The 21,664-nt window shown below is 46.2% G+C and overlaps 1 protein-coding gene and 1 non-coding gene across 2 annotated transcripts in view; both read right to left on the bottom strand.

The window, feature by feature from the left end:
• Positions 1-4,817: 4,817 nt before the first annotated feature.
• On the bottom strand, positions 4,818-4,921 carry LOC115936079 (U6 spliceosomal RNA). The gene has a single exon (XR_004071663.1). It is a non-coding gene; the product is annotated as a U6 spliceosomal RNA (small nuclear RNA).
• Positions 4,922-12,458: 7,537 nt separating this feature from the next.
• BTBD16 (BTB domain containing 16) overlaps positions 12,459-21,664 on the bottom strand; it is a 66,847-nt gene continuing 57,641 nt past the window's right edge. Inside the window, exons 10-15 of the mRNA XM_055353968.2 lie at positions 21,046-21,137; positions 19,361-19,443; positions 18,106-18,183; positions 15,633-15,731; positions 13,930-14,118; positions 12,459-12,592 (exon numbers count right to left, since the gene is read on the bottom strand). Of these exons, the coding sequence (XP_055209943.2) occupies positions 12,524-12,592; positions 13,930-14,118; positions 15,633-15,731; positions 18,106-18,183; positions 19,361-19,443; positions 21,046-21,137 (610 nt within the window). The 3' untranslated portion in view covers positions 12,459-12,523. The remainder of the gene's footprint in view (positions 12,593-13,929; positions 14,119-15,632; positions 15,732-18,105; positions 18,184-19,360; positions 19,444-21,045; positions 21,138-21,664) is intronic.

Raw genomic sequence — 21,664 nt, 5'->3', positions numbered from 1 at the left:
GCCTTATCTGTGGGTGGGCACCAACACACATTAATCCAAATGCCAGTGGCTTTTGCTTAACCACCTGCAATGGTATCTTCAGGGGAGCGTCATATCTCTGGCTCAAACCTCTTGGTGCTGCCTGCTGCCTGCAGGAAGACATTTCTCCACTGCCACCTGGGCAGTGATCAAGATTGAGGTCGGCTAGTGGTCTTGAGATGTCTGTAGCCTTCAGGGTGTCAGAACACATCAGGTGGTGTCTATCCGGCTGTAGCCATGCCATAAAGTGTGCAACAGACATGGAACAAATGTCCCTGCCCCCTTCCACATCTCACCTGTCATCTGGGCCCCAAAGCAGCACAGCTTGTACCCACAAGCTGTCAGAGTCCTTTGGAGAACAGTTCCTTCACCTCTGTCCATGGAGTCTCTCCTCACTGGGCTTGGGCTCATATCTGGGTGACCAGGCAGGGTCAGGCAGCAGGCATAATCCAGCCTCACAGGCAGCACCCTGCAAATAAGCTCATGCAAATGGACACCTGAAGGCTGACACGTTCCTGGCTTATCAGGCACACCCACCCCTTTGGGCCTCACCTGGCTCTGGCTACATTACAGGAGATTCTTCCATTTTCACAGGAGGACTTTACAAATCACCTGCATTAGTTTCCTGCAGCTGCTGTAACAAATCACAAACTTGATGGCTTAAAATAATACCAATTTATTCTCTTACAGTTCTGGAGGCCAGAGGTCCGAAATCAGTTTCACTTGGCTAAAGTCAAGGTCAGCAGGGCTGGTTGCTTCGAAGACTCTAGGGAAGAGTCTGTTCCTCTAGGGCCTGCTTGCATCCCCCAGCTTGTGATCACATCACTCCCATCTCTGCTTCGGTAGTCTCATTGCCTTCTGCCTCTCTGAGTGTGTGCCTCCCTCTTATAAAGACCCCTTGAGTATATTGGGCCCACCTGGATAATCTAGGATCATTTTCCCGTCTCAAAATCCTTAACTTCATCATATTTGCAGAGCTCCATTTGTCACATAAGCTAACTTTCACAGGTTCTGGGGATTGGAGCATGGATGTCTTTGGGGCCATTATTCTGCCTATCACATGTCCCCATTCTGCCCCTCATTTTGTGTTCACAATGGTTCTGTGAGGATGAGAAACTGAGGCTCAGAAAAGATAGAAAATTTGCCAAAAGTCACCCAGCCAGAGAGTGGTAGGGAAGGAGGGGGTGGAATCTAGATCTATAAGTTCTTAACTAAGTTGAACAGATTGAATAATAGAGTAAGAGAAGATAAGGCAGCCACCATGTGAAAAGGGCCTGCTGCTTTTCCCTCCACAATTTCTGCGTCTCCAACATGCCCGAGCAGGCCTTTGTTCCTACTTCTTTCTTTCAAGGGTTAAGAGTTGAGTGTTTGTCTGAGCACAATGGGAACACCTGCAGACTGTCCTAGTTCAAGGAGTGACCCACATTGGAAGAAAAGAGCTAAGCAGGCCACAGCTGGGTCCAATTTTCCCTCCCTATCCCTGGCCTCTATGGCAGTCCAAGGGTCGCTTGCACAGCACACACTCATGTGGTTTCGTCAATGATTTTCTCAATTAACCCACGAGTTAATATACTTCCTGTTACGGAGATGCCCCACATCCCAGGGACCCTCAGCCGTGACCCAACAGCCAGGAAAAGAAACGGGAACCTATCTCCCTGGCACTGAACAAGCAAAAAAAAAAAAAAAGAGTCTTAGAGCAATATTCACTTGTTATTAAAATAGTAAACCATTGATTCAATGTTCAGTTGGTGCTGGAGGGGGGCAACAAGCATTATTCATTTCCTAGGTATCTCAAAGGCACATACAGGAACAGTCACACCTGCTTGGAATAAAACGTGCTCAGTCCACAGTAAGACATTGAGTGACTCATGACTCTTCTTGGGGAAGCCAAGCAATTGGCTGTGCTGTGCAGTGATGTGTAGATTAAAGAGAAGTTAATTACTGTGTTCAAGACTCACTGAACCCTTTCTGGTGGCTCAGGGCAGACAAATGACAACCCCCCTGCTCTCAGCTGCAGTTCTATCTGACTCTCAGAAGCCTGGCTTCCTGCTTACAATTCGTGATGTTGCACCCAAAGTTTCTCTCTCCTTAAAGGAGTCCAGGAGCACATCAGGCCCCTTCGGTTGGGTGAGAAATGAGTCCCAAGAAGGTGTCTCTGGGTGGCCAAGAAACCAGGGAATCCTGCTAAGTGAAATAAAGGTTGAAGCTTCCTTTGACTTAACTCACATCAGCTCTGTGCATGGATTGACCAGCCTCTCAAATGTGTCAGTCAAGGGCCCTTTACCACCAGCAACAGCGACAGACAGTAGCAGCAAGATTCCTCAGTGTTGGGAGGAAGATGAATTATCACATCCACATTAGAGAGCGATTTTATACTATCAGATCAAAGTTGCATATGCTTTTGGACCCATCAATTTCATTAAAATATATTTAGAATATGCATATTTTAATAGATCATATTTGCATACTTTAAAAAATTGTTTTAGTTTTCCAGTTAACAGTATATTCTGGAAATCTTGCCACTAGGTTTCTTCAACAAAAACTTTGTAATGATTGTCTAGTGTACAGATCTACCCTCTTCTGTTTAATTCGTGCTGTTAGGCACCTAAAATCATGCTGATGCTTTGTATTACAAACAATGCTGTAAGGAATGCCTTTGTACCTAAATCATGGGCTATTTTCTGGATTTTTATTTTCTAAGTATAAATTACTAAAGTGGATTTGCTTAATTCAAAAGGTATGTATTTCAGTTAGCTCTTGCAAGGTAATAAACCACCCCCAAACTTAGTGATTTAAAACAACAATTAATTACTTCTTATGATTCTGAGGGTTGGCTGAAGAAATCCTTTGCAGGGTTTCTTCTGGAGTCACTCATGAGGCTGCATTCCACAGGAGGGTCGACTGGGCTAGAAGGTTCCTGATGGCCTTACTCACATGTCTGGCAGTTGGGGCTGGTGGTCGGGCTGAGGTTCTCCTCCACATGGCCGCATTCCCTCCAGCAGGTTAGTAGAGGCCCCTGCAGTACACGGTCCCAAGACTCCGAGAGGCCAGAGCAGAAGCTGCAAGGCACATTGAGCTCCAAACTACTGAATGCTACCATGTTACTTCTGCCACACTCTGTTGGCCAAAGCAAGCCCCAGGGCCAACCCAAACTCAAGAGGATGTAGAAATAGACTCTATCTGTTGATGGGTGGCACCGCAAAGCCAAGGAGTGTGGACACAGGGAGGTGTGATTCACCGGAGCCATTGTTATCATCATCTACCACAGTAATTAACATCCTAAGATCTTTTCTAATATGCTGCCACACTGATCTCAGAAAGGCAGTGCCAATTTATACTGCCACCAGCCAGTGTCCTTTGGGAATGTGTGTCTTTAAACAAACTGGTGCAACCACTTTGTGATATGTGATAGCAGAGGAGCTTTCTGCCCCAAGGGGCCACAGTCACACCCCTCAGTGGTAACTCAGGACCAGGGCAAGTTGAGGAATCATGCAGGGAAGTTAAGGGATCCTCCCTCCCTCTCTGGGACAGGGCAGGGGCTCTACATTTCTCCCAGCCTGTCCTCCTGTCGAGTCCTAATTAGGGAAAAGGAGTCAGGCTGGTGGGAGCAAAGGAAAGCAAAAAGAAGAGGCAGGTAAGCCGCAAATCTGCCTTTCTTCATGGCCCAGAACAGGTACCCCTCGTGCACCCAGCTTATCACCAGACACCTGCAAGTTGGCTCACTGCAACCTTGCATTATTAGTATTGCACAAAGCCCTCTTTGGCATATAGCATAAGCATTATTCTATAAAATCTCCAGCCAGCCTTTGTTTCCTTGCAGTCAGCTCCTCTTCTGCTGGCCTGCCCATTGCCTTCTCACTACATAGCTTCATACTTTCTCTAGTAAATTTGCCTTTCATTATCTACAACTGTCTTGGTAAATTCTTTTACCCCTGCATCACTGGTCCAGATAGTCATTGCTCACCCACAACACATCCCACACCATGTTGATACCTGGCATTCTTGCCCAAGCCCCCCTCACCTCTGCTGACAAACAGCATCTAGAAAAACTTTTTCAAAACCCAGGTTTCATCAGGGTGGCCCCAGGCCTGAAACTCTTGAATACTAGGTGGTCTTGAGAAAGAGACCAAAATCCAGGGATGTCCCAGCTGCCCACATCTCCAGCCTCTGCTGCTGGCTCTGCTGGCTCTGCTGGCTCTGCCCACTGGGGCCTTCGCCCGTGTTTTTTAAAGGTACCAGGCTCACTTTCACATGTTGTCTGGGCTTGAATCTTCTCCTGAGCCCCCAATTCCTCCTTTTTTTTTTTTTTCAAAAAAACCCCAGTTTTATTGAGATAGAATTAATGTATCATACAATTCGCCCACTTAAGTGTACAGTTTAGTGGTTTTCAGCATATTCACAGAGTTGTCCAACCATCACCATTGTTCAATTTAAAAACATTTTCATCACCTGAAATGGAAACCCTGTGCCCTTTAGTGGCCATCCTCTTATCTTCCAGCCCTAAGCAACCACAAATCTACTTTCTGTCTGTAGACATTCCTCCTCGGGACATTTCGTATGAATGGAGTTATATAATACGTGTTTTTCTGTGACTGCCTTCTTTCACTTAGCATGATCTTTTTAAGGTTTATCCATGTAGCGCGTGCCAGTCCTACATTCCTTTTTAGGGCTGAGTAATGTTCTATTGCATGGATAGACCATACTTTGTTTATCCATGCATCCACTGATGGACATTTAGGTTGTTTCCATTTCTCTTTTTTTCTTTTTCTTTTACTTTTTTTTAATTTAAAAAATTTATTAAAAACATGGAACATTTCACAAATTTGTATGTCATCTTTTTGCAGGGGTGATGCTAATTTCTGTATCATTCCAATTTTAGTATATCTGCTACCAAAGTGAGCATTTTATTTTTTTTTTTGTAGAGGACGGTCTCATTCTGTCACCCAGGCTGGAGTCCAGTAGTGCGATCATGGGTCACTGCAGACTCCACCTCCTGGGCTCAAGTGATCCTCCCACCTCAGCCTCCCAAGCAGCTGGGACTACAGGCATGAGCCAACCCCCTTTCTACAGGCGCCTCACCCCTTTTGCAGGTGCACGCCATCGCTCCTGGCTAATTTCCATGTTTTGCCTATTGTGAATAATACTGCTACGAACATTCGTGTTCACGTTTCTGGGCAGCCATACATTTTCATTTTCTCTGGGGTATGTAACTAGACGTGAGAATTGCTGGGTCACATGGTACTGTACGTTAATTGTTTGAGGAGCCACCAGTTTTCCAAAGCAGCTGCACCATTTCACCCTCCCACTAGCAGCATATGAGTAGTCGTTTCTCTACATCCTCACCTAAACCTGTTTCAATTCCCACTCCGACTTCAGCTCTCTGTGTAAGCATTGCTTCCCCTGGGAGGGCTCTCCTTGGGCCTTGACCCCCACACCAGGATCTAGGTCAGCTTTCTTTGCTTTATGCTCTCTGGAAACTGTGCTCCAGGCAACTGTGCTCTTCAGGGCACCCAGGCATTCTTTAGTGCATATTCCACTAATAACTGTCTTTCCCCACACACTGTAGGACCTGAGATGGCGGAGACTGTGTGTTTTGTTCACCTTCACAACCTCACCCAAAGCCTGGCCTGCAGCAGCTCACTGTAAATCTGTGGTGTGAGTAAAGTCAAGGAATGAAAGCACAAAGGTCACGTGACTCATTCAAAGTCACAAAGCTCAAAGTCATGAGGAGCAGCCATAGGAGCCCTTTGTCCCACATCTGCCAAGCCCACAGGGCAGCCACTAGCCATTGAGTCCATGGAGCACTTGAAACGTGGCTTGGCCGACTCTGGGCACACCGCCTGTGAGTTAGCGCTCCTCTGCAAGGAGGAGTTAAAAAAAAGAAAGAAAGAAAGAAACATGGCTAGAGTGACAAAGAGTGAAATTTTAAATTTTATTTCATTTTAATTTATTTCAATTTAAGTGGTTAGCGCAAGTAGAAGGAGCAAGATAAGAATAATATCAATACAGAGCTGAACTCTGTTTCCCCAGCATGGGAACCTTCCTTTTCTGCAGCACGACATTCTCCAGAAAGAAGTCTGAGGTGGCCTCAGGCTGAGCCTCAGGCATGGGCACAGCCTGCCACTGAGGCTCCACTCGTCAGGGGCCTGGGAAGAGACTGAGAGGCTCGGAACCCTAGAGAGTCTGCAAAGCCAGGAAGCATCCAGTTCTGGTTTCATGTTGGGTGCTGTTACCTTGCTTCTTCTACTTAAGCTTATGGCAATTTAAATTTAAATGAATTAAAATGAAATAAAATTGAAAACTCAGTTTCTCAGTTGGCTCCAGCCACATTTGAAGTGCTCAAAGGCCACGCATGACTAATGGCTACCACATCGGATACCACATCAGATACCACATCGGATGGAGCAGATATGGAACATTCCCATCATTGCAGAAAGTTCGGTTGGCTGGTGCTACCCTCAGGGTCTGTCTCACAGAGGTTTCTTCTGTCTCTCTCTCCTCCAGGAGAGCCTCCTTCTATACCCGCCAGCTCTCAAGGCCTCAGGGCCCAGAGGCCCAATTCCCCATATCCTACACCTACCCCCGTGTGCAAGCAGGGCCTGGGACTTCTGGTACCCAGGTCATCCCTGGGAAGCTCACTCTTCTCCCCAACAGCTTGGCGAACCCCAAACAGTAGCCTAGGCTTACAAGAGCAAGAACAAACTCTCCCCTCCCCGGTATTACAAGACGCACCAGTCTCCAGGATGCAAAACCCTATAAAGAGGGGCGAGGAAAAACCTTCTCCTACTCTTTCCAATTCATTCCCATTCTGATGAGCCCATGGGAAAATAAGACAGTTCCTTTCCCCAGATCCTCCTCCTTCTGGTTCACAGGCTCAACAACTCACATCTGTTCTTCCGTATTCACAGAATTTGAGAATCTGATGATTGCAGCTGGAAAGACTGCAGAGAGCACCTGGGTCAACCTTTTCATTTTTGCATAAAGGGAAGTAGGCCCAGAGAAAGAAAAGGGACTGTCCCAAGATCGCACAGCAACCATTTTGACCTTCAACAAGTACTCCCTGACTCCAAGCAATAACGGTGAAAAAATAAGGAATAAATTGTATAAAGTACGTATTATGTGGTAGTTGCTTTACAAAAAACATCAACTTATTTAATTTTTACCATGAGTTTGATTGCCTATCTCAGATCAGTCTCTGAGGCTCAGAGAGGTTAGATGGCTTGCCTAAGGCCATACAGCTGGTAAGGGGCAGCGCTGAGACTCAAACCCAGGTCAGTTGTACTCTAGAACCCGAAAGACTTGGTGTGCACCAAATGAGTCCAGGGCCATCTCCCCCGTTGGAGGGGAGGGGATAGGAGGTGAGCGGCTAGGAGGTGAGCCAGAAGGGCATCAGGAGAAGTGAATGAGGCATTTCAGACATGGCACATAAGATGTTTCATTAACCAGTGCTCATGGCCACTGCTTTGGGCATTGGGACTTTGGGCTTTAAAATTCAAGTTCTCCCTTGAATCTCTACGAATTTCTCCCTTGTAAGAAAAGCTTGTAAAATTATTTTAAGATTTTTTGTCTCAAGACTAACACTTCTCAAGTTCAGAGATTTTATGATGTGCATACTGTGGATGTTTGGATAAACAGAGCCTCTCCCAGGACGTACAGCTCCACTTTCAACCACAAAGCAAGGGGACTCCCTGCTGTAAAACGAGTTTTTAGGTTGCAAATTTTTGCCACTAAAATTTTTGAGGTGGACCATGCCCCCTAGTGGAAAGGGGTGGACTGTGAATTATGGCTCACCCACAGGAGGGGCCTCATTACTAAGTTCTGTTTATTTCATATTCTAGGAAATCAGTTTTGCTTTGTTTCGAATCAGCCAGTGTGGTGAAATCAATTCACAGGTCTTTTGTTATTGTTTGGATTTTGTTTTGGCACTGGGTAAGGAAGACAATTGGGTGTGTGGAGCACAGTAAGAAACCCTGCTGTGGAATTGACACACAGATCAGTTTCTGGGTGTGATCCACAGACACCCTGCATCAGCATCCCCCAGGAAGCCTGTTATAGTGCAGATTTCTGAGTGTTTCTCAGACTTCCAAATCAGCCTCTCTCAGCTGGGGCCCAGGATCTGCGCATGCACAAAGTCCCAGGTAATTCAGATGCATATTCGGTCCCAGAGCCATGAGGCTGGAACACCACCTGTGTACCATTTCCCTCCATCCCCACCTACAAGGATAGCCCCCCATCCTTCCAGGCCCAGGTACGTGCCACTCTCCCACCCTTGCCCCTGCTCAAGTCCCCATCATAATCGAATGAAATATCATATGAGGCACACCCTGCACACCGCAGCCAGGCACGCAGCATATGCTCCGTGCACATTGCTTTTGAACAGATAGGTGTTCAAGAAATACTTGAATGAAACACCCTAAAACATTTCCACTCTTCTCAGTGGGCCATCAGGGGAAATAGAAACAGATAGGCCTGTGGCCAGGCCTGAGCTGGACTCCCAACTCTGCCACACTGAGGAGCCTTGGATGAATAAATTTACTTTACTTTCTCTGGGCCCAGACTGGAGTGCAGTGGTGCAATCTCAGGTCACTGCAACCTCCACCTTCCTGGTTCAAGCAATCCTCCCACCTCAGCCTCCCAAGTAGCTGGGATCACAGACACGCATCACCACACCCAGCTAATTTTTGTATTTTTAGTAGAGACAGGGTTTCACCATGTTGGCCAGGCTGGTCTTGAACTCTTAACCTCAGGCGATCCACCCACCTTGGCCTCCCAAAGTACTGAGATTACAGGTGTGAGCCACCATGCCTGGCCTCAGCTTCCTTCTTATCAGACGTGGAAAATACACCTACCTCATGGGGTCGGGAGGATTCAGTGAGACGGTGCTTACCAAGCATTTTCCCACCAGAATCATTACTCCAGCTTGCTGGGGCTCCATTTCCCCCTTGTACAATTAGGAGGTGGAAATGACATCACAGGGCCCCTCCCTGACACCCCAAGTCCTACTGTCTCTAGTACCTTCCTGTTGTCCAAGAGGAAGGGGAGGCAGCCCAATCCTTCAATCCTTCCCTTTTCCTTTTGGGGCTGCCTCCCTCCTGCCACCCCAGCCCCTCCCCAGGTTTTGGGGCTGCCTTCCTCCTGCCCACCCCAGCCCCTCCCTAACATTCCCCACTCTGCTTTACTGCTCACCTTACAGACACATTTTTGGCATCGCTGCTTGGCAAGTTTCTCCCACTCTTGCAAACTCCTGGCACATGAGCTTACGTATTTCAAATACCTAACAGTTGTTTCCCCTAGAGACCGGGCAATCACTCATGTTTCAGAGACGCTTCCAAACAACCTCTCCTCTCTTAGACATCTGCAGATTTGCTTGTCAGTGTTTTTAGTTCTTGTCATCCCTGTTATCCTACAGAACTGTGGTAAAATGCCACAAGGTTGCATTTTTTCTTGAGCCAGTAACACCAAGCCCCCAGGCATCTGCACAGGGACTGGTCCATAAAGAGGCCTTACATACAGTGCTGCCTGCGGGGCTCACAGCCCCTGAGAGGGAGGCAGAGGGGTGAGTTTATGTCCCTTTTATAGATAAGAAAATGACAGTCATGGAAGGTAAGTGACAAGTGACTTTTCTGATGCCCCGCAATTTGAAGGTGAAACAAATACACCATCTCCTTCCTCCGCAAATACTGTGCTCCCTATGAAAGAAATCATCCTGTTATCCTGTTTAACTTCCCCCACATTCCCTGCTTTTTTTTTCTTTCTTTTTTTTTTTTTTTTTAATTGAGACAGGGTTTTGCTCTGTTGCCCAGGCTGGAGTGCAGTGGCACAATCGCAGCTCACTACAGCCTCAACTGCCTGGGCTCAAATGATCCTCCCACCCCAGCCTCTCAAGTAGCTGGGACTACAGCTACACACCACCATGCCCGGCTGAGTTTTATATCTTTTGTAGAGATGGGGTTTCGCCATGTTGCCCACGCTGTTCTTGAACTCCTGGGCTCGAGGGATCCACCCACCTCAGCATCCCAAAGTGTTGGGATTACAGGCATGAGCCACTACACCCTGCCATCCTGTTTAGCTCTCTCAAGAGAGGAATGAGGCTCTGAACTGTAAATCCCATTTTCAATGGAAAGAAAACTATAAATGCACCTAAAATTCCTCCTGGAAGGTCGCCTACCAAACATCTCAGTGTCAGCAGTCCCAGGCTGTTTGATTTTCTTCTTTGTATTTTCTCACTTTTCTGTGACAACATGTATTATTTTACTGAAGTAACGTTTAGTTTTTAAAAAGTAAAAAAGTGAAACCATCATGTTATTTGAAAATAAACTACATCTCCCGGTGAAAACCTGGATGAATCTCTTAAATGTGATGTTGAACGAAAGCATGCAGGCATGAAAGAGTGTGCACTGTCAGATTGTTTGTAAGATATTCAAACTAAAGGGCCAAACTAATTCATGGAGATGGAAGTCGGTGTTGTATTCACCTTGGGGGGTCCACTGGGGGTGTCTGGGGTGCTGGTTATGTTCTTTGTGTTTTTGATCTGGGTGCTGGTTATATGGGTGTGTTCACCTCATGACAATTCACCAAGCTCTATCATAAATTTGTGTGGGTTGATTTTGGTTTTTTGAAACATTGAATTAAAATACTATTTATCTGTATTACTAAGTATTTCGGTGCCCCTTTAGGTTATATGCCCGAGCAAGTGCCTCGCTTGCCTCACCCTAGACCCCGCCCTGCAGGGATGGGAAGAATCATTGAGGCCGTGTTATTCAATCATCCACCCCACTGAACCACATCTGCCAACTCACCAAAACCCTTTACATTAGGGACTAACCTGGAAACATAAACTACTCTAGGGGTTTCAAACAGAATCAATATAATACAGAGAACTAGTTCCCAGATGAAGTAAAACTCAAGAAGCTAAGCAGGGAATGAGATGACCCAGAGACTGCAGTGAAGGAAGTCCCCACTGCCCCAGAGCCTGGAGGGACACAGGGACGAGGTGGTATCAGAATCAGAAGCAGGGACCTTTGATGGGTGCTGAAACCCTGGCAGGAGGCTATGGGCATGAGCTGGGGCACAAGCTGGGCAGCAGAGGAAGGAGACACAGTTACTGCTGGAAAACGTCCTCTGAGCCCAGAGGGTACAAACTACCCAGGCCTCTCCTGTTCTCTCTCTTCCAAGCTCCCATTTCCACCTCTCATTGACTGGACATGGCAGGAAGCAAGCTGGTGAGGCAGCCTGAGAAACATGGCTTGGGGAAGGGCGGGGAGAACCCGCCAACAGGATCCCAACACCTAGTTCCTTTGCGCCTCCCTGCCAGGTCACACTGCACCGATTCCTCTGCTGGGAAGGAGGCTCCCTCAGCTGTGTCTGACTCTAACGTGATTATTAGACTAAACTTATCCACCTCATTGTCTGCAGAGTGTCATCGACTCTGCATCACTTTTCCAAAGACAATGGGTAATACAGTGTGGTGGACACACCCTCAGGTGACCCCTTGTATAATTCTCTCCCCTTGGGTGTGGGTGGAGCGTGTGACTTCCTTCTAGTCCACAGAGTAGGGCAGAGGGGAGGGGCTGCCACTCCTATGACTACCTTACATTATATAAGATGCTACCTTAGCAGACTAGAGTGAGAGACTCTTCTGCTGGCCTTGAAGAAGCAAATAGCCATGATTTGAAATGTCTGTAGGGAGTCACATGGCAGGGAACTGCAGGGTGCCACTGGGGCCTGCGCAGCCTTCTCTCTACCCAAGTAGCAGCCGGGGCCCTTGGTCATACAGCAGCAAGAAAATGAATCTGCCAACAACCTGAACGCGCTCGGACATGAATTCTCCCGGCCATCTCTTCAGATGAGAAGACAGCCTGCCTGCCACTAAACCGTAGTCTTATGAGGCCCTGAGTATTGGTCCCAGTGAAGCTACCCCTGAATTCCTCAACCATGAAAACTGAAGTAATCAATGTGTTGTTTTAAGTCACTAAATTTGTGGTCGTTTGTGACACTGCAATAGAAAATAAATAAAGTGGGAAGGAAGGCTCTCTACTTCTCTCTTTCCAAACTGCAGAGCTTCAGTTTTAAAGGTGGGATAATAAATAAGTCACTCTGTACTTAAGAATCACTTCCTTCCCCTCCTACCTCTTGTTCTGTCTGAACCCAAACTGCCAGGGACGATTGGCAGGCATGTTGTTCTGTGTAGCAGGCAGAGCTGCATTTAAGGGAAGTCTTCCATGCTCCTGGCTGCAATCTGTTGCCACTGCTGTTGCTTCCCTGGTGCTGGGAGAGGGCAAAAAGTCAGGGCTGGACTCAGGGTTCTGTGGGGCAGGGCCGGTAAATGCACTCTCGGGTCTGGCACATTCCACCCTCAAATGATACAAATGTGGACAAAAGTTTGAAAAAAACCATAACGAACTAGGAAAGGCAACGGAATGCTTGAGTGCTCCCTTTTATGTCATTTTATTTTCTTTTATGCAGACCAGTGGGGGGAAAATCCCATAGGTTCTTCTGGAAACTGTCAAGATGCTGGGAAGATGAATGCAAAACTTACATAGATTGGGATGCCCACAGTTTGGATTTTCAAGGTCTAAAACATGAAACAAAACAAAGTGAATGTGACTTTTAGGATAAACACAATTGCCCCCCAGAAGGGGAAAGAGGAAGGACTAACAGTTGTAGAAAATGCTGGCTCTCAACTATGGTTGCACATCAGAAAAACCTGCAGAGGTTATTTGAAATAAACTGCCAATAAATTAGGAATAACTTAAACACAATAATGTGCACAAATCTGAAGAGGACAGCTTGATAAATTCTCACCAAGTAAATGCTCCTGTGTAACCATCACCCTGAACAAGACAAATATTTCATCCCAGCACTTTGGGAGGCCGAGGTGGATGGATCACGAGGTCAGGAGATCGAGACCATCCTGGCTAATACGGTGAAACCCTGTCTCTACTAAAAAATACAAAAAATTAGCCGGGTGTGGTGTCGGGCTCCTGTAGTCCCAGCTAATCTGGAGGCTGAGGCAGGAGAATGGCGTGAACCCACGAGGTGGAGCTTGCAGTGAGCCGAGATGGTGCCACTGCACTCCAGCCTGGGCGATAGAGCGAGACTCCGTCTCAAAAAACAAAACAAAACAAAACAAACAAACAAAAAAACACAAATATTTCCAGCCCCACAGAAATGTCCTTCATGTTCTCTGTCAGTTAATTTCCCAGCCCCTCTCCATCACCCCCACAAAGGAAATTGTTACTGTGATTTCTAACGTCATAGAAAACAACCTGGAAGCTTTCAAAAATACTGATACCCTGGCCCAATCCATGGAGTATCTATCTGGTCTGGTGATCTGGGTGGGGCTCTGGCCTTGGTAGTTATAAGGCCCCCAGGTGATTCTGATGTGCAGTCAGGACCGGGAATTACTCACTGGCTTGTAGCAAAGTCTTATTCTGGTCAGAAGCCAGGCCAGGCAGTGGATCTGCCTAGATGCTGGCAACCACCTACTGAGGTAGATGGGCCCAGCCCTTCCCCAGTGGGCCTGAGTGAGGCAGGTGGGTCTGGGCTGTGGATTTCAGGGAAATTAATGTGCCACTCACAGACATCAGTGGAGGCAGTGATGACAAATACACTCCACGGAGCCTCCTCACCTAAAAAAAAATACCCTTTGATGCTTATAAAATAGATCTGGTGTGATCCAAATCAGATAGTCTGATTTGGGTTATAGTTATCTGTATCCATGGTTTTTCATTCTAGAAGAGATTTCTCTTCAGCATTATTTGAGGCTGTGATAATCCTTAAGAAACTGAGCCAGATTTTCCAGGGATCTTCAGTGTAGAGCACTGGAGATTAGAAGCCAGCGATCCCCAAAAGGATGGGGGAGAGAAAGAGCAAAAAGGAAATAAAGGAAAAGACAACATGAACACTTGCATGGCTTTTGCAGGATGACGTGGTCAACCCAAACTTCTGCTTGATCTGGTTTGTCCTGAACTCCTGCCACTTGCCATCAACCAGGGCCTCGGCTCTGATCTCATACTTCACCAGGCGTGCCACTCGCAGGCTGACGGGGTTGTGCTCGTAGACTGCGGAGGGGGATTCCAGGTCTGTGTGCTTTATTCTCTGCAAAGAGAGTGATTCACCTCAGGTGGAACTGCAATCGGGGTGGCCCAGAGTTAGGGAAAGCTGGAGCCTGGCATATAGACCCTGGTATATAATGTGTGCAGGCAGCAAGAGGGCATTTCCCAATTGGCACCATCTCCTAAAAGTTGCTGCTGCTGAGTCAGTTGTCATTGGAGCCCCCACCATACATAAACCTGTGGCTGACGGCCTGGGCTTTGGCCAATCTAGGAAAACACCATTAAGTCAAGCTTTATGATGCCTTTGCCAGAATTAAAAAACCAATGTAGTACTCATAAGGGCATTTGGACTGTTGCTGTCACATAATTCATCTCTTCCACCCAGAAGAATTCATCGTGTAGGGAGATGCCTGAGTCAGTGGAGACCAAGAGCTGAGGCCCATGGAAGAGAAATGACTTGCTCCAGGGCACATATGAGGTACTGGCAAATCTGGGACTAAAACTCTGGTTTCTTCATTCATGCATTAATTCACTCGTTTATCCATTCATTCATTCAGTCAGTCATTTAAAGCCCCTTTATATGGAGATTGCAGTAACCCAAGATTGTGCCACTGCACTCCAGCCTGGGTGACAGAGTGAGACTCCATCTCAAAAAATATAGAAAAATAAAAAAATAAAGCTCCTCTATGTTCTCGGTACTGTGATTGGCAGTAGTAATAAAAAGATTAATAAGATATGGCCTCTCAAAAGCTTGCAGTTTAGAGAAGAGACTTGTAAGCAAATCTTAAGTGGAACACAGCAATCTTTCATCATAGTTGTCATTGTCATCATCAACATCATCATCCTCATCTTCCCTAATGCACATAGTGCTTTGTGTGTCAAGCTTGTTCCAAGCCACCCTGCACAGATGAACACATTTAAACTCGCAACAATCCAGTGAGGTATGTCCTGTTACCTTCTCTGTCTTAAAGGTGAGGAAACTGCACAGAGGAGAGTTCCTGGCACTTGCCCAGGTCCTATAGCTCACAAGGCCGTTCACCTGCGGACTCTCCACTCCTAAATATGACATTCTCCTGCCTCTCCTAAAGTCCAGCAGGAGCACTACGGAGAAGTCAAGCACCCTCCTGACTTTTCTGGGGTCCTGCCCACAGCCTGCTTTGCAGCTAAACAAAATTACCCCCTCTCCCAGTTGGGGGCATTACCGGTTATCTTCATGGGAGAATAACTGAATTGTATGTATAAATTGAAGATGAAGTGAGCTCCACATGTAGAGATAGAAGACTAGACTCTAATCCTGACTTTACCAATAGAGTCCATATGAACACAAAGACGCTCAGTTTTCAGATCCTCATCTGCTAAATGGGCTACCAATACCTACTTCCCAAGGTTGTTGTAAAAATCAAATGACATCACATACACGAGCATGGTTAGCACTTACAATACATTTCACGTCAATGAGTAATTAATGATGAATCAATTATTATTAATTCAACATGGATTGACTCTAACTCTAAAAGACTGTCTCAGAGACATAACTTTCATGCACTCTATCCTTACCTGCATGTAAAAACTATAAGAGGTAGTATCATGTTTGAGTCCCTTTATCTTAAAGAAGAATCCATATAGAGCAATTGTTTCCGAATAAGTTGTATTCTCCTAAATTGGGAAAGAGAAGCAACAAAGTGACGGGGGGGAAAATATTTAGTATTCAAAGTCACCCAGGCGTGGTGGCTCACACCTGTAATCCCAGCACTTTGGGAGGCTGAGGCGGGCAGATCATCTGAGGTCAGGAGTTCAAGACCAGCCTGGCCAATGTGGCAAAACCCCATCTCTACCAAAAATACAAAAAAAAAAAAAAAAATTAGCCAGGCGTGGTGGCGCGTGCCTGTAGTCCCAGCTACTCAGGAGGCTGAGGTAGGAGAATCACTTGAATCGGGGAGGCAGAGGTTGCAGTGAGCTGAGATTGTGTTACTGCACTCCAGCCTGGGTGACAGAGTAAGACTCTATCTCAAAAAAAAAAAAAAAAAAAAAAAAAAAAAAAAAAAAAAAGGCCGGGCACGGTGGCTCACACCTGTAATTCCAGCACTTTGGGAGGCTGAGGCAGGCCAATCACGAGGTCAGGAGATCAAGACCATCCTGGCTAACACGGTGAAACCTCGTCTCTACTAAAAATACAAAAAATTAGCCAGGCGTGGTGGCGGGCGCCTGTAGTCCCAGCTACTCAGGAGGCTGAGGCAAGAGAATGGCATGAACCCAGGAGGCAGAGCTTGCAGTGAGCCGAGATTGTGCCACTGCACTCCAGCCTGGGTGACAGAGCAAGACTCCATCTCAAAAAAAAAAAAAAAAAAAGTCAAGAAGACATGGTAAAACAAAGTATAGCAACAATAACAAATGTCACTTATTCAGCAACTGATCTGAAAGTGAAAATACAATGGCAATTTTAACCTAGGAAACATGGGGAAACCTAAACTGAAATCCTTGGTAGTAGTAATTACTAGTAACAATTTGAAATAAATTCACTCCAAATTGGATGGCAATTTCAACCTGAGTTAAAAAAAATTCTATACCACATATTAATGCTTTTAATTGTAATTTATATTATTTTGAATGAAATATACTTTCAATAATCATGCAAGAAGATACCACTGCCCAGTGAACCCTGGAGGCTACCTCGAGAACTATTGTTAAAGGAAAAGCCATCAGTGGCCCTTGAAGGTCAGCTTTGACTGATCCATCTTATTCTTTAAAAATATTTCAGTTATCACAATACTACAAAAAAAAATTACAAAGCAAAAAGGAAGAAGATATTTAGGCTGCACACGGCTCCAATTTAAAATTTCTTCTATTTTTATGTTTTTCCGCCTACTTTTCCCTATATCTCCCTTCACAGGTCCCTGGGAACCCATCAAATTTGCAAAAGTTACAGTGTTCCCCCAAAACCATGCCTCACCCCAACATTCACAATGCCCTGGCTGCAATCCTGCTTGGCAAAGAAGGTTTGAGATCAGGTAATCAGTGTTTCTGGAGGGTTTAGACCCTCCTTTCCTTGGTCTCCCTACAAACAGTTGCTACAGTTAGTAGAAGTTAGTAGTAGACTTAGTAGTAGCTACTGAACAGTGACGATATTATTTACTCTTCATGTTCCTTGGTGAGGTAAAGAATAGGTTAGGTATGTTCTTAGATGACCTGTGGTCTATAGACCTTTGAAACAAAGCATGTTGTTTCAATTTGATGGGCCCAAGAGCCACTCATAGCATTTGCAGGAAGTCCTGGCTCTGTGATCTCCATCTGCCCACTTAGGCATGATGTCTCTGCAACCAAAAGGCTGAGCCAGCCTCTCCAGGGATGACTCAGAGGGGACTCTCTGATGATGCATTCAGCACCCCTAGTTCTTGAAACGTGAATTCTTTTGAGATCACTGCGGGGGTGCCTTGAAATAATCAAAGGAGATCACTGATTTCTTGGAGAATTGTTTCCATCACAGGGAACCCAGCACGGAGCACAGCTACCAACTCCAAGGTTCCCCTGGTCACTATGTGCCAAGATGCCTTGCAATCAAGCTCCTTGACCCACTGAAGTTTTATTCTGAAATCCATCAAAATAGCTGCCCAGTCTGAGTTCACCCCTATAAGCTTAAACATGGACTTGGCATGGAGTCTCTTGTTGAGCCAGTTTGCAACTGTTGGTGTTTGTGGGAAATAGAAAGACCAACCCTTCCCAGTTTGCCTTGGCCTTTCCTGGTTTTAGAATTGAAGTCTTACATCCCAGGGCAACTCCTCCATTCCAGTACCACCAGGACTGCTGGTCCTCTTAGTGGGGAAATTATTAAATGGCCTGTTCCAGGCCCCTCCCTTGTGAATTTTATTTCCTGGGAGCTGATGACCATGCAGGAGAGACACCTGTGGTTCTCTCTTCTGGACCCCTGACCTTCCTACCAGGAGCCAGAAGTGATCATGGCTGCCCTCCAAAGGTTCTTAACTAAGCACGAGAGGAACAGTTCTTCCCCTTGTTCGGGTGCAGTTCTCAGTACCTGGTTAAAGAGCAGCCCAAATCTCACAGCCTGGGTGTTAAGATCTTTCAGGTGGACCATGTCGCCCCCATTCTCCAGCTGAAAGGAAAATGCACACAGCTGACCACAGTGGGATCCTCTGGACACGAGTGCCTCTCTTCATCTTCGTGCCTCTTCCTTGATCCCTGCACCCCTCACCAGGTTTGAAAAAGAGTTTTGCCTCTAGACTTACATTCAGCCATTCATTCAGTTCACAGACATTTATTGAAAACTTACTGTGTCTGGCATTGTGTCCAGTGCTTTCAGAGGATGCAAGGAGAAGACAGAAAAGTATCTGAGCAGTCTCACTTGGGAAATAAAATGTGTACATGGGGCAGAGATGATCACAGTCACAAAATCAAGAGCAAGCAAGGCCCCTCAAGCAAGGCTCCAAGGTGAGGACTGGGGAGGAGAGGGAGCGGAATTCGAGAGGATGACATTGGCAGCAGGGGACAAAAGGAAGGAGGTGGGCAGAGTCAGAGGACCAAGAGGAAGGTGGGGACTTCCCGAGATGTCTGCACAGACTGTCCCCTCTCTGTCAGTCCTCTGCTGCTCTGTTAGAGCATGGTCCTGAGTTATGTCCCAGAAAAGCACCTCCTTCCACGGAGTCAAGATCTATGGTGCGGGGAGCGCTGAGCACTGTGGCTTGCATATTACAATAGGTATTTGTTGAGCAGGATTGAATTTTAACTAGTGACTCATACATCTTCAGAACTCACACACTGCCCCTCTTCATCTCTAAAAACGCGAGATTGAAAACACATAAGAACTACGACAGTTTGCATGGACAATTCACAAAGGGGAAATGCCGCATGGAAAACATTCATAGTCACCAGTAATAAAGGAAATGCATGTTAAAAAATGAGACGCCGTTGTTCCCCTCTCAACTAAGAAAAGTGATTTGAAATTTAAATGCCCTATGTTGCTGAGGGTGCACAGAGAGAGACATGCTCATTTATTACTGGAGGAAGAGTAATTTGGTCCAAACATTTGTTAATCTGTACCAAGAACAAAAATGCATATGATGGGAGCTCGAACTACCCGGATTCCAAGGCTGGGTCTCCTCCCTTCTCTCCTTCCCAGGCACTGCTCTCCCCACTTTCCCTGGAAGATGATCCAGATATGTCCTGACCTCAGAGGTTTAGAGGTTTCAAATGTGAAACACATCTCCAGAAAAAACAAAGTCAGAGAGGCAATAAACTTCGACAACTGTGTCCTTGCAGAGCAGGCAACTCACTGCGTGGTAATGGTTGGCTGTGACCTGGTCCAGCCATGACTCTGGGAAGAAGTTAATGTGCTGCAGCACCTCCAGATCCTTGCCTGGGAAGAAACGCAAAGAGAATGTTTTTTAGTTTTATTCACACCAGAGCCTCAAAAGTCTCATTTACAAAAAGGAAAAGGAAGAAGTCAGGAGCTGAGGGAAGGGAAAGGGGTGGATGGTCTCCTTTAAAGTTTGATTGACAAAGCGGAAATAAAACGTCTCAGGGTCACTGTGGTTATGTTCAGAGTCAATTACTTTTATATTCCAAATCAATTCTCTTTTAAAAACGCACAGAAATACCAGCCTGGCCAACATGGCGAAACCCCACCACTACTAAAACTAGCTGCGCCTGGTGGTGCACATCTTTAATCCCAGCTACCTGGGAGGCTGAGGCAGGAGAATCGCTTGAACCCAGGAGGCAGAGGTTGCAGTGAGCCAAGATTGCACCAGTGCACTCCAGCCTTGGGGGACAGAGTGAGACTCCATCTCAAAAAAACAAAACAAAAAAACAACACAAAAAACCACCTTATACAAACAAACTTCCAAAGGAACCAATACATTCCCTCCAAATTGGATGGCCATTTCAACTTCAGTTTAAAAAAATGTCTATACTACATATTAATGTACAATTTAAGTGTAACATATTATTTTGAATGAAATATACTCTTAACAATCCTGCAAGAAGATATTGCTGCCCAGCGAACCCTGGAAGGTACCTTGAGAACTATTGTTAAAGGAAAAGCCATCAGTGGCCCTCAAAGGTCAGCTTTGACCAGTCCTCCGTATTCTTTAAGGATATTTCAGTTCTCACAATATTATCAAAAAAATTACAAAGTAAAAAGGAAGACGATATTTAGGCTGCACATAGCTCCAATTTAAAATTTCTATTTTTATTTTTTTCCCCATACTTTTCGCTAGATCTCCCTTCCCAGGTCCCTGGGGAAGAGTTAGTGTTCCCCCACAACCACGCCTCACCCCAACATTCACGGCCCCCTGGCTGCAATCCTGCCTGGGAAAGGAGGTTTGAGATCAGGTAATCAGTGTTTCTGGAGTGTTTAGAAGCAACTTGAACAAAACTATCTGGCCCCATCAACCAGTCCTGAATTCTAGAGCTACTTATTATATCTGGATAGCTGGAAATGGCTTTGAAAATGTTCTCAGAGGTCCTTTCAGATGCAAAGATCTCACTGGGTGGCCTCCTGGACTGCCGGAAACATACTCCCCAACATTTCTTTCCTCTTTCCGAGTTACAGGTACCATCCCCTGTGCCCAGAGCATGAGGTTAAGGGAGCACAAATTCAGAGTTTTCTCCCAAACTGCAGAACAAGGGGCCTAGAAGTGAAGCATGTGAAGAGGTAGGACATACAATTAGATGCCAATAAAACAGCCCTTGGCAGCCGTACACTGCTTCACAATATATAAGCCCATTCTAGCCATCACTATATTTCATCAGAGCTCAGATTACCCTCGTTTTACAGACAGGGAAAGTAAGACCAAGAGGCTACGTGACTTTCCCAAAGTCACACGGCTTGGAAGTGACAATGCCACGTTTCAGGTGATTCCCTTGGAAACATCAGGTGGGGCTCCCCTGGCAGTGGCTGCGGGGTGGGCAGGTGCCCAGCAGCTTTCCCGTGGATGCGCTCGCCTGGACCAGGGCTTACCTTTGGTGATGCCGTGCAGACGCAAGCAGAGGAAGAGCGGCCTCAAGCTCTGTCCTATGTCCCGGTCCAGAAAGCAACAGTTCTCAGGAAAGCTTAGCAGAGGCATAAAGAAGAATAACAGACCTTCAGCAAACTCCTCTCTGGAATTAGCTCGGGCTAGGGAAAGCCATGTTGTAGAGACTAGTGGCTTCACTAGCCAGGGGGAGATGGGGCCTCGGTCCCTCTGGAGGGGTCAGGTACATGGAAGCAGATGGTGGCTTAGACGACATTTTATAAAGTCCAGCCCCAGAGATGGTAATGGAGACAAATGCTTATAGTCCCCTCGGCATCTACCACTGCGTTCTGCACATAGTAGGTGCTCAATAAATGTGTATTAAGTGACTGATGGGAACACATGTTACTTTACAGAGGACCTCAATATGCATTTTCTCACTTGAGTCTCACAAACTTCCTGTGGGGCAGACGGGGCAAGGATAGTGAGCTCCATTTTACAGATGGGAAAAAGAGGCTCAGCTCGGACTGGAACCCAGGACTCCTGACTCCCCCTGTACATACGCTGCCCTTCCAGTAAGTGACCAAATTAGGCGCTGCAAAAGTGCTTTCTGAAAAAATTAAAAAG

Source organism: Gorilla gorilla, chromosome 8, assembly GCF_029281585.2.
Source record: "Gorilla gorilla gorilla isolate KB3781 chromosome 8, NHGRI_mGorGor1-v2.1_pri, whole genome shotgun sequence".
NCBI lineage: Eukaryota > Metazoa > Chordata > Mammalia > Primates > Hominidae > Gorilla > Gorilla gorilla.
Note: the sequence above shows the minus strand (reverse complement) of the source record. Positions and strands in the feature narration are given on the sequence as shown.